General features: G+C 45.7%; 1 protein-coding gene across 1 annotated transcript in view; it reads left to right on the forward strand.

Annotated features, from left to right (window-relative positions):
- The first annotated feature begins 382 nt into the window (after positions 1-382).
- Positions 383-12,535, forward strand: part of Nfs1 (NFS1, cysteine desulfurase) — a 23,734-nt gene continuing 11,581 nt past the window's right edge. The window contains exons 1-5 of the mRNA XM_005363057.3: positions 383-567; positions 1,027-1,106; positions 3,268-3,384; positions 5,399-5,482; positions 12,017-12,169. Coding sequence (XP_005363114.1) covers positions 450-567; positions 1,027-1,106; positions 3,268-3,384; positions 5,399-5,482; positions 12,017-12,169 — 552 coding nt within the window. The 5' untranslated portion in view covers positions 383-449. The remainder of the gene's footprint in view (positions 568-1,026; positions 1,107-3,267; positions 3,385-5,398; positions 5,483-12,016; positions 12,170-12,535) is intronic.

Consider the following 12,535-nt stretch of genomic DNA (forward strand, 5'->3'; position numbering starts at 1 on the left):
CCTGAGACAGGAGAAGGTGCCGAACAGCGCCCCGGCCGCCATGCCCACGGCGCAACCCATGACAAAGCCCATCTTCACACGGTCGAAGCAGCTGGGCTGGGACTGCCCGTAGGGACCCACGGCCACCGGCATCTGGGAGAGAGGGATAGGACAGTGAGGGCCCGGCCGCCAGTCGCGGCGTCACCCAGCGGCTCACGGAAGGGCTCCGCAGGACCCAGGCCCGAAGCCAGCCCGTAGCACGCCCCCACACCCGTCCTCGCGGTCCCGGATCCCGTACGCGCGACGCCGGGTCGCTCCGGCCCCACCTCACCTCGTTCGCCGCCGCCTTCGCTAGGCTCTACGTCTCACACAGAAAGCTAGGCGGAGGGCGCTCTCAGCCCGTCCGATCGCTTCCGGAGCGCAGGCCAGTTACTTCCGGGAGCATGGGCTGAGGACTTGAAGCGCTGTGGATGGTGGGCTCTACTGCTGCCAGCATGCTGCGAGCCACTTGGAGGCGGGCGGCACGGGCTGCTGCCGCTGCGGCCCGGCCGAGGTTCACGGCGCCCACCCGGGGATTGCGCCTGCGCGGTACGCTCCCCTTCCGTTTAGGGCCCGTTCTCCCTGGTAGTGCGAACCGGTTGCGTTGTTGCTGCTACGCACAGCACTGCCACGTCTGAGCCGGGATCTCATCTTTCAGATCTCTCCCGGCCAACTGTTAAAGATGTTAGTCGAGGCTCCTCCAGCCTTGACCCTATTAAAGGAACCTGCGCTTTTCATTTATAAGTATTTTTGCTATTTAGAGCGCATCCCACTCCGCTGGATAGTTTGACGATTGCTCCCTATTGCCGCCGGCGTCCCTTCAGGAATCCTGATTCTATAACTTTCCTCGATGTCTTTTACCGCGCGTTGTTTTCTTTTCCTTTGACAGTCGACCTCAACCTTCTGTAATTCACCTCGAAGCAACTTTGACTATCTTTTGTCTTGGGTACCTTGTGTCCACAGTTGCAGCGTTTCTCATTTTCCCCTCCACTCTGTTGTCCGTTGTAGATAATGCTCTCCTTTCGGCTGTACCCTCAGAGGCAGTGCTGCGACCTCTCTATATGGATGTGCAGGCTACAACGCCTCTGGTAAGGACTAAGGGCAGCTTTCCTCGGGGCTTTTTGAAAGAAGAAAAGGTTAGAAGAACACATTTCATCGAAAGGCTAGATTTCTGTAGGATTGAGAACCATTAAATGTGCTAGAAAAGGGAACCAGAATCAGGAGTTTAGAGTTTAGATCACCAGAAAAGGCTTTATTGCTTTTTTGGTTGGTTTTTTTTTTTTTTTTAAGCTGTTGACCTTGGTGTTGTAGTTAACAGTGAATACTCAGGCCTTGGAGCTGGACCTTGTGGCACCCGGAGTTTAAGAGAGCTCAAGGCCAGCGTGGACCACATAGAGAGCTCAAACCTATGTAAAAGTAAAAGGGAAAGGAGGAAGCAGGAAAGAAAAAAGAACGCAGACAAACACACACACACACACATCGGCTCTGGAATTAGCAGGACTACCATGTAATAACTGTGTGAATTTGGTCAAGTGTTAAGTGAACTGTAAACATATACTAGTCTAACACATGGTAAGCATGAAATAAAAGTTACTGAGCTGGATCTGTCACTCAGGTGGTAGAGTACTTTCCTGGAATGCAGGAAGCCCTGCGTTCAATCCCCAGCACCACATAAAACTGAATTACTATAATCCCAGCACTGGGGAGGCAAAGGCAGGAAGATTAGACTCTTAGGTCATTTTGGCTACCTCATCAGTCCAAGACTAGTCAGGAATCCACGAGATCCCATTTATTTTTTTCTTTTATCTTACAAGTAAGTGCCTATGTTTGTGTGCTGCATGTATGCAGTGCCTGTGGAGGCCAGAAGAGGGTGTTGGATCCCCTAGAACTATAGTTATATAGGCCCTTGTGAGCTGCCATTTTAATGCTAGAAATTGAACCTGGGTCCTCTGGAAGAGCAGCCATAGTTAAGTGGTTTCTCAGCTGTCTCTCTTGAATCTGAGACTCTTGTTTAAAAAAAAAAACAAAAACCTAGTAATTTGGTGCTAAGTAGATATCCTGCTAGCTATGGCCCAGTCCCTTTTTTGGTTTGGTTTGGTTGGGTTGGGTTTTTTGTTTAGTTTTATTTTTGTTGTTGTTGTTGTTTTGGTTTTTTTTGGTTTTGGTTTTTTATTTCTGTGGGGGGGGCATTGATTTTGGGAGACAGAGTTTCTCTATAACAGCGCTGGCTGTCCTGGAACTCACTTTATAGACCAGGCTGGTCTTGAACTCACAGTTCTGCCTCTGTCTTCTGAGTGCCAGCATTACAGGCATGTGCCACTACATCCAGCCCAATTCCATTATGAATACAAATTTTCATTCATGTGTGTGGAAGGATGTTTGCCTGATTCCATCAAATGCCAACACTGGCTTTATTTATCTATTTATTATTTTCTGACATAGGATTTCTCTGTGTAGCCTTGTCTGTCCTAAGAGCTTGATCTATGGACCAGGCTGGACTCAGAGATCTGCCTGCCTCTGCCTCACAAATGCGGGGTGAAAGGCAGGCGCCATGATTTATTTATTTTTTTAAGACAAGGTCTCTTCAATGTCAGCCTGGTCTACAAAGCACATTCCAAGTCAGCTAGGGCTGTTTTACAGAGAAACCCTGTCTCAAACAAACAGACAAGACAGTGTCTCACTGTGCAGTCCTGACTTCCCTTGAACTCCCTTTGTAGATCAGGCTCACTTCGAACTCACAGAGATCCTGTTGCCTCTGCCTCTTGAGTTCTGGATTAAAGGTTTATGCTACCACACTGGCAAGTCACAGCCCTTTGTAACTCATTTCGTGGCAGGAATGGCGTCATCTGTAGCAACAGTTGTAAGAACAGGACTGGGTGGGATGGGAATGTAAATGGCAGAGCACTGCTCAGCATGCGCCCAGCCTTTGGGATTAAAGGCCTGCACCACCATACCCAGCAGCAAGATTACAACTGCATAAGACCTTGTCTTTCAATCAATAAATAGAAAAAAATTAAAGACAGTGTTTGTAAACTGCTTGAGGGATTGGTAGAGCAGTGGGATTTCAGGTGGTTTTGAAGTGGGGGGTATTTCAGGTCAATACTTGATTCGTATGTGGGAGGGTGGAAGAAGGCAGGCAGCATTCAAGGACTGAAAACATACCGAGCGAGGTGGGCAGTGATTAGTGGATGGAGTAGGTTCTGAGTTCACTATGAGCTCAAGAAGACTGACCGGTTCTCTTGTATTCAGGACCCCAGGGTACTTGATGCCATGCTCCCATACCTTGTGAACTACTACGGGAACCCACATTCTCGGACTCATGCCTATGGCTGGGAGAGCGAGGCAGCCATGGAACATGCTCGCCAGGTTAGCACAAAGGACTCTGAGGCGTTTGGGAGTCAGGTTCGGTGGCCTGTGGGAGGCATTCTTTCTTAGGAAATGGTTTTGTTTCTGAGAGTTTGATTGCAGGTGTTTAATTACTTCTCATGCACTAGGTGAAGAACCTCAGGCAAATCACCTCATTTCTCTAAGCCTTAAGATTCTCACCTATCCAGCGGAAAGTGAAATGGTTCATACTTGTAAGGTTATTGGGTAAATTACATGAGCCAGTGGTGGTAAAGGTTAACAGCTATCACGTAGCTCAAAAAGTACTTAATTCAGCAAATACATTTTTAAAATGCATTTCATAGGCGGGAGGTGGTGGCGCATTCCTTTAATCCCAGCATTTGCAAAGCGGAGAGAGGCGGATCTCTGTGAGTTCGAGGCTAGCCTGGTCTACAGAGTGAATTCCAGGACTGACCCCATAGCTACTGGGAAACCTGTCTCAAAATAGAAAACAAAACAAAAAAACAAAAGAATACATTTCTTGGGATGGTGTGATGCCTGCATAGGTACCTTAACCTGGCAACTTAAGTTTGATCCCCCAAAACCCACATACTGTGGCATAAATGTCCCAAACCAAAAATAAATGAAAAAATTATTTAAAAACAAAGTTTACTATTAAAAATATTTATTTTTTTCATTCATGCATATGGATGTCTTGCTTGTGTATGTGTGTGTTTGTACTACGTATGAACCTGGTACCTGAAAAGACCATTGGAGGCTGTCAGATCCCTGGGAACTGTGAGTTAACGATGACTGGGAGCAACCATGTGGATGCTGGGAACTGAAACTGGGTCCTCTGTGAGAGCAGCAAGTGACTTGATGCCTGGGCCATTTTTTCCAGTTCCTTACTTGAAATTTTGTTAGAATTTTTTTGTTGGTTTTGTTTTTGGGTTTTTTTGTGATAGGATTTGTGTAATAGCTCTGGCTGTCCTGGAACTCGCTCTGTGGTCCAGGCTGGCCTTAAATCTCAAACTTACAGGGATCCATATGCCTCTGCCTCCGGAGTGCTGGGATTAAAGGATGTGTGCCATCACACCAAGCAGAATTTTTTTTTGTTTTGGGGTTTTTTTTTTCTCTGTGTAGCTTTGGAGCCTGTCCTAGAACTTGCTCTGTAGACCAGGCTGGCCTTGAACTCAGAGATTCTCCTGCTTCTGCCTCACGAGTGCTGGGATTAAAAGCATGCACCACCACTACCCAGCTGTTTTGTTTTTTGAGACAGAGTTTCTTTGCATAGTCCTGACTGTCCTGGAACTTACTCTGTAGATCAGACTGGCCTCAAACTCATAGAGATCAGCCTGCCTCTGCCTCCTGAGTGCTGGGATTAGATTAAAGACATGTGCCACTACCACCTGGCAAAAAAATATTTTTTTAAAGTTACGAATGTGTGTGTTTGCATTTTTGTGCTTGCTTGGGTGCATGTATGTGTACACATATGTACCAAAGTATGTAGTGTGGAGGCCAGAGGGCAACGTGGAGCAGACTTTCTTCTTCCTCTGTGGATCTCGGGGCAGGAAACCTGGGTTGCCAGGTTCTGCAGCAGGATCTTTACCCACTGATCCACCTCACTGGCTCCCTACTTTGGTTGTTTAAGATCAGTTTCACACTCTAGTCTAAGACGGCTTGGACCTCACTGTGTGTTCCAGGCTGGCCTCAAACTCAGGCCGCTGTCTTACCTCAGCTTCCTGAGTGCTGGGATTTCAGGTGTGCACCATCATCCCTGGTATATGCAGCACTGGGAATGAGCCCAGGGCTTCATAAATATCAGGCAAGCACTCTACCGGCTGAGCTACATTTGGCATTCTCACTAGCCTGTCCTAGAATGGAGAAAGGCTAGCATACCGGAGCTGTAACAGTCAGTTCCTTGTTCAGCCCGCATCCGACCTGGTCGGCAGCTGGAATGCAGTAGAAGGCTGCTGCAGAACCCAGTTCTAGCTGTGTCTGCAGCCCACTCCTGCCCTGTGACTCATGCTGTGTATCTTTGGCTCTTGGTTTACAGCAAGTAGCATCTCTGATCGGAGCCGATCCTCGAGAGATCATTTTTACTAGTGGAGCGACTGAGTCCAACAACATAGCGATTAAGGTAAGAGACGGGGTTGAGGGGGGAGCGTTGTATCGTGGAGTACTTCCAGCATGCGAGGCACATTTGGGAAGACGAGGGTCAGGAGGAAACAGAAGGGAGACTAGCTCTGTAGACCAGGCTGGTCTCGAACTCACAGAGATCCGCCTGCCTCTGCCTCCCGAGTTCTGGGATTAAAGGCGTGCGCCACCATAGCCCGGCTGTAGCACACACTTTTAATCCCAGTACTTGGCAGAGGCAGGCAGATCTCTCTGTGAGTTTGATTCTGTCTTCCTCTACAGAGCTAGTTCCAGGACAACTATGGCTGTTACACAATGAAACCTTGTCACGAAAAACCAAAAAAAGAAAAAGGAATTGTTTTGGAGTCATCAGACAACTTTGTAGAGCCTGAAATTTCTTTCCACCTTTTCTCAGGTTCTGAGTATCAAATTTAAGTCGCTAGGCAAGTACCTTTGCCTACTGAGGAGTCTTGCGAGCTCTTCTTCAGCCCTTTGTGTCTGTCTTGTCTTTTACCCTATTGGTCTGAGCTCAGTGTGGCAGTGGGTAGCTCTTAGACCAGTAACTGTTTGTTTTTTTTAGGTTGTTCGTCCTTTAAAAAAAAAAAAAGTGGAATGCAGTAACTATCTTGGTTTCTGTTGCCATGGTAAAACACCGTGACTGATGGCAGCTCAGAGGAAAGGGTGCCTTTCACCTTACAAGTTACAGTCCTTGATGAGAAGTCAGGGAAAGAGCTCAGGGCAGGAACTGAAAGTAGACTCCACGGAGAGGCACTGCTTACAGCTTCTTCCCCTGGCTTACTCAACCTGCTTTCTTACATCACCCAGAGCCTCCGGCCCAGGGGTAGCTCCACCCACAGTGTGTTAGGCCCTCTGCATTAATCATTAATAAAGCAAAGTGCCTCACAGATTGGCTACAGCAATCTGATGGGGGCATTTTTTTCAGCTAGGTTGCTGTTCTCAGGTGACTGTGGTTTGTTTTGTGTTCACAAAAGCAGGGATTAGTTTGCTCTCACTGACTGATCAAGGCCACGTTCCTACCAGCTTTCCCTTTTCTTTCTGATTGGATCTGTTTACAAAATTCCTCTGCATTTTGAGTACTTGTTACTTTGGTATCTTCTGTGCCTTTCATTTGGATTTGGTCTTTTGGTTTCAGTCTTTCTAGATTTGGGGCATGCGGATGCCTTGTGCAAGTGTCCTACTCTTAATAGTCATGGTGATCTTCCTTTTTTTTTTTTTTTTTTTTTTTTTTTTAATTTTCGAGACAGGGTTTCTCTGAAGTTTTTGGTGCCTGTCCTGGAACTAGCTCTTGTAGACCAGGCTGGCCTCGAATTTACAGAGATCTGCCTGCCTCTGCCTCCTGAGTGTTGGTATTAATGGCGTGCGCCACCACCGCACGGCATGGTGATCTTTCATTCAATGTAATGCAGTCACGTTTAACTTAGATCTAGCAAATTTATTTGTCTATTTTTTTATTTATTTAGTTTTTGGTGTTGGACAGCTAGACTCTCAAGCTTGCTAAAGTCAGCTGTACCACTTGTACTACTTATAAGTTATTATTCTGATATCCTGCCTCTTTTTAAAAAAATTTTTTGACACTGTGTAGTTCTGGCTTACCCAGAACTTGCTCTGTAGACTAGGCTGGCCTTGAACTCTGAGAGATCTGCCCGCTTCTGCGTCCTGAATGCTAGGATTAAAAGCATGTGCCACTGTACCAGGCTTTTCTGAGATGAAAAAAGTGTTTTATTTTAACTTTGTGTATCTGTGTGTGGGTATGTTGATGGGAATGCAGTGTCCTCAGAGGCCAGAGGCATTAGATCCCTCTGGAGCTTATTATAGATGACAGTGAGCCACCCAGTGAGTGTGTTGGGAGCCAAACTGAGTCTTTTACAGGAGCAGTAGTCTCTCTTAACCACGAGATGTCTCTCCAGCCCTCATTTTTATCATTTTAAATTTTTTAGTTTTTGAAAAATAATTTGTGCACCTGACAATATTAATGTCTCCTTTTTTAAGGATTTATTATTTACTTAAAATTTTCTGTGGGGGGTTGGAGAGATGGCTCAGTGGTTAAGAGCACTGACTGCTCTTCCAGAGGTCCTGAGTTCAATTCCCAGCAACCACATGGTGGCTCACATCCATCTGTAATGAGATCTGGTGCCCTCTTCTGGTGTGCGGGCATACATGGAGGCAGAATGTTGTGTGCATAATAAATAAATAAATCTTCAAAAAAAATTTCTTTGGGGAGCCGGGTGGTGGTGGCGCATGCCTTTAATCCCAGCACTCGAGAGGCAGAGTCAGGTGGATCTCTGTGAGTTCGAGGTCAGCCTGGTGTACAAGAGCTAGTTCCAGGACAGGCTCCAAAACCACAGAGAAACCCTGTCTCGGAAAAAAAAAAAATTCTGTGGGGGAGGGTTGGAGAGATGGCTCAGTGGTTAAGAGCACTAACTGCTCTTCCAGAGGACTCATGTTCAATTCCCAGCACCCATATGACAGCTCATAACTGTCTGTAACTCTAGTTCCAGGGGAACTAACACCCAGTTAGAGTTTGGTGGTAGTGTGAAGGCGTAAGTCACAAACAATCCCACACAAGTTTGGAATTATGATTAATAGAATGGTTATTTATTTCAAGGGGAAAAACTTACAGATCACCGTCCCAGACCACAGCCCTCTGCACAATCAGGAAAGGAGCCTAGTCACTGGAAGCGGAGCAGGAAGCCAGAGAGTGAGCAAGGGCAGTTGCTGCTTTTTTAAAGAAAGAGAGACCATGCCCCAGTGGGCTGGTATCTCAGCAGTTATTGGCTGAAGGAGCGGAAGGAGCGGAAGGAGCTCCTGCAGCACCTCCCCCTTTTGTTTAAGTAAGAGAGTTCTCAACCTACTATGAAATTATATACAATAAGTACAAATATCCTATTCTAACTAGCTTAAGTCTTGTATAATAAATAACTTGGCCAAGTCATGAGTGGAAAGTAACTACATTTATATAGTCTTCAACCCCATCGAAGATCTGAGAAGGGAAATAATGTTATCTGAGTAATTAGGAAGTGCAATCAAACAACTTCCCAAACAAGCAACAAATCACAGAGACAACTGGCTACCTGGGCAATCACCCAAGGTCACGTTTGCAGCTTTGAAGGAACCAACTTTGGCTAAGGCCTGACGTAACTGACATACCTTTTTTTTTTTTTTTCAAGACAGGGTTTCTCCGTAGCTTTGGTTCCTGTCCTGGAACTAGCTCTTGTAGACCAGGCTGGCCTAGAACTCACAGAGATCCTTCTGTCTCTGCCTCCCGAGTGCTGGGATTAAAGGCGTGCGCCACCACCGCCCGTCTCTGACGTACCATTTTTAAAGGCAAGAAATTTTTCAAAACTATCTTACTCTGTCTTGGCAGGATATGACAGTCAGTTTTTAAAATTGATTTTTAAATTAGCATAATGGGTTTTATTACAGCATTTTCATACACATATGCCAGTTTACTGTACTCCTGTTTCTTCGCCTCCCGCATGTCTCTGCTCCATCCTTGCTGGTCCCTTTGGCCATCCCTCACAAACTCTCCTTTCTCTTTCACGTTATCTATATTCACTACCTTCCCTTGCTCCCTTCCTCCCCTCGCCACCTCGATTGTCTCTCCAGCCGGGTAGATGCTCAGTGGTTAGTGTACTTGCTGTGCAAGTTCAGAGCACAGGTAAAGCAGGGTATAATAGTGTGTGTGTGCCTCGCTGGGAGGTGAAGACAGGAGATGCTCCAGGGCCTTGCATGTCAGAAGAAGCAGCAAAGAGGCCGTGCCTCCAGTAGAGTGGAAGGTGAGGACTGACACCAGAGGCTGTCCCAGGACTTCCAGACACACGTTCTTGTCCTCATGCCATGAGCATGCAGACAGACACATATATACAAAGATTGCTTTTCCCTTTTCATGGCACCTTTTCTACCTTTGTGACTTAGAAACACACACACGTGTCTATATTCACACACACGCACGTGTAACCATATTCCACTTAAGAGAGAACATATGTTATTTGTGGTTTTTTTTTTTTTTTTTTTTTTTTTTCGAGACAGGGTTTCTCTGTGGCTTTGGAGCCTGTCCTGGATCTAGCTCTGTAGACCAGGCTGGTCTCGAACTCACAGAGATCCGCCTGCCTCTGCCTCCCAAGTGCTGAGATTAAAGGCGTGCGCCACCATCGCCCGGCTGTTATTTGTGTTTTTTAATTAATTAATTAATTTGTGTGTCTGCATGCATGTGCCACAGTACACATGTTGAGGTCAGAGAATAACTGTGGTAGATGGTTCCATCATGGGCTCCAGGGATGAACTCAGTCTGCCTTTTGGCGATTGCTCTTACCTGCTGGACCGACTTACTGGCCCAGAATTTGTTTCTGTATTTGACTTATGTTTCTTAACATAATGATTTCTGATTTCATTCATTTTTCTGAAAATATTATTATTTTATTTTTCATTATGACTGAATTAAATGCCATTGTGTATGTAGCACATTTTCTTTATCTGTTCATCTGTTGATGCACATTTAGGCTGCTTCCATTTCTCAACTATTATAAATAGGTCAGCAAAACTGGGTGTGATGGTATGCAACCTTAATCCCAGCACTCAGGAGGCAAAGGCAGGCTGATTTCTGTGAGTTCAAGGCCAGCCTTGTCTACAGAGCGAGTTCCAGGACAGGCTCCAAAGCTACACAGAGAAACTCTGTCTCGAAAAACAAAACAAACAAAAATTCCTGAATGGTATTAGGGATTGAACCCTCAAACATACACTATTCAATAAGAACATCTCTCAAATAAAAACAGAAGAGACATCCAAACTTATCATGTTGCAAAACAGATACAGAAGAAACCTGGAAAAGACTCCTTAACTACTGAATCAAGAACAATTTACTAGGGGGCTGGAGAGATGGCTCAGAGGTTAAGAGCACTGGCTGCTCTTCCAGAGGCCCCAGTTCAATTCCCAGCAACCACATGGTGGCTCACCACCACCATCGGTACTGAGATCTGGCGCCCTCCTCTTGGGTGCGGGCATACATGCAGGCGGAATGTTGTATACATAATAAATAAATAAATAAACAAACAAACAAATAAATAACAATTTACTAGTGAAAGTCATCACCCTGCATGGGCAGCCTCCAGTGTCACCCTCATGAACATCAGCCAGATTGAGACAGGGTTTCTCATTGCATAGGCGCTTCACTAACTGAGCTGTCCCACCTGGCTGGTGGTCACTGGGGCTCTCCTGTCTCTGCTTCCCCAGAAATAGGATGGCAAAAACACTGGGCTCTAGGATAGAACCCAGGTCATTTATTTAAACTTAAAAAAATATATATTTATTTTTTAGTTTATGTGTATTTTGCCTGCATTCCTGTGTGCCCTCTGAGCCCCAGGAGGGTGTTGGGTGCCCTGTCAAGGACAGTAGTGAGTCACCAGTGGATACTGAGTACAGAATCCTGGTTCTCCGTAGGAGCCGTCGCTCCAACCTCATAGGTCCTTATGTGTGTACAGCAAACACTTTTTATTTTTATTTATTTATTTTTTTGAGATGATATCTCACTATGTTGCTCAGGCTGGTTTCAAACTTAGGAGTTCAAATGATCCTCCTCCTTCCTCGGCCTCCATAGTACAAGGACTGCAGGCTATTGCGCTCCATTATGTTTATTTTCCTTCTTACTTCCTCCCTCGCTCTCTTCTTCACTCCCTCCCTTTTGTTAGTTCCTTGGTTTGTTCAGAGACAAGGTCTCACTAAGTAACCCGGAACTTATTCTGTAGACTGAGGTGGTTCCTTTTGCAAATGCCCCCTACGTGCTAAAACTATAGGTATATGGCCTATGATTTTTGTTTGTTTGCTTGTCTTTTAAGTAAAATAAAAGTTCTCATTCTTTATTTTATTACACTTGAAATTTCAAGTGTGGTGTGACTCCCTGACATCCTACACTCACGTCTAGAGCTCTTCTTAGCCTATCTTTATAATTTCTTAAAATGTTAAAAATATTACATACATGAGTAGGAACTTGGTCTGTGACATAGAATATCTTTAGCATGCTTGAGGCTTTTTAGCAGACACTCACAGAAAGACTTTTATAAATAGGATTCATGGTAGGCAGTGGTAGTGCGTGCCTTTAATACCAGTACTCAGGAGTCAGAGACAGGTGGATCTCTGTGAATTTGAGGCCGCTGTGGTCTATGGAGCGAGTTTTCTTTGTTTTTTTAAAAAAGAAAACAAATTATCTTTTTTTCATTTTATATACCAATTCCAGTTCCCACTCCCTCCCCTCCTCTCATTCCCTTTACCTACCCCCTTACCCTGCCCCCATCCACTCCTCAGAGAGGGTAAGGTACGTGCTTTGGGGAAGGTCCAAGGCTATATCTAAACATGGAGCTAGTTTTCTAGGACAGGCTCCAAAGCTACAGAGAACCCTGTCTCAGAAAAACCAGTAACAACAACAACAACAACAACAAAAAAAAACCCAAAACAAAAAAAATAGGCTTCATATCCTTGCTACCTCTGTATATTGTCCTTTTTTTAATTATCATCTTTTTTTAAGGGAGTGGCCAGGTTCTACAGGTCACGGAAAAAGCACGTGGTCACCACCCAGACTGAACACAAATGTGTGCTGGATTCCTGCCGCTCACTGGAAGCTGAGGGCTTTCGGGTCACATACCTCCCAGTGCAGAAGAGTGGGATCATTGACCTAAAGGTAGGAGGTCCTACGTCCTACGCTAGGCATGAGGGACAAACTGGAGCAATCCTGTAAGTCTGTCTCCAGCGTTGAGTGGAGCCTCAAAGTTGAGCTCACGGTAAGAATGGAGCATGGAACAAACCTGCAGAGAAGGAGATGATGTTCTCTGAATGTGTACTGCTCTTCTCTGGAAAACTTGCCTCTTAGCTCTTTTGGTGATCCTGTTGTCTGAGAGCTACTGGACATGAGTGTAGGACGGCAGGGAGTCACACCATAGGAGACCTACTGGACATGAGTGCAGGATGTCAGGGAGTCACACCACAGAAGAGCTCTGGACATGAGTGCAGGATGTCAGGGAGTCACACCACAGAAGAGCTACTGGAC

Source organism: Microtus ochrogaster, linkage group LG8, assembly GCF_000317375.1.
Source record: "Microtus ochrogaster isolate Prairie Vole_2 linkage group LG8, MicOch1.0, whole genome shotgun sequence".
In the NCBI taxonomy this organism is placed as follows: Eukaryota; Metazoa; Chordata; class Mammalia; order Rodentia; family Cricetidae; genus Microtus; species Microtus ochrogaster.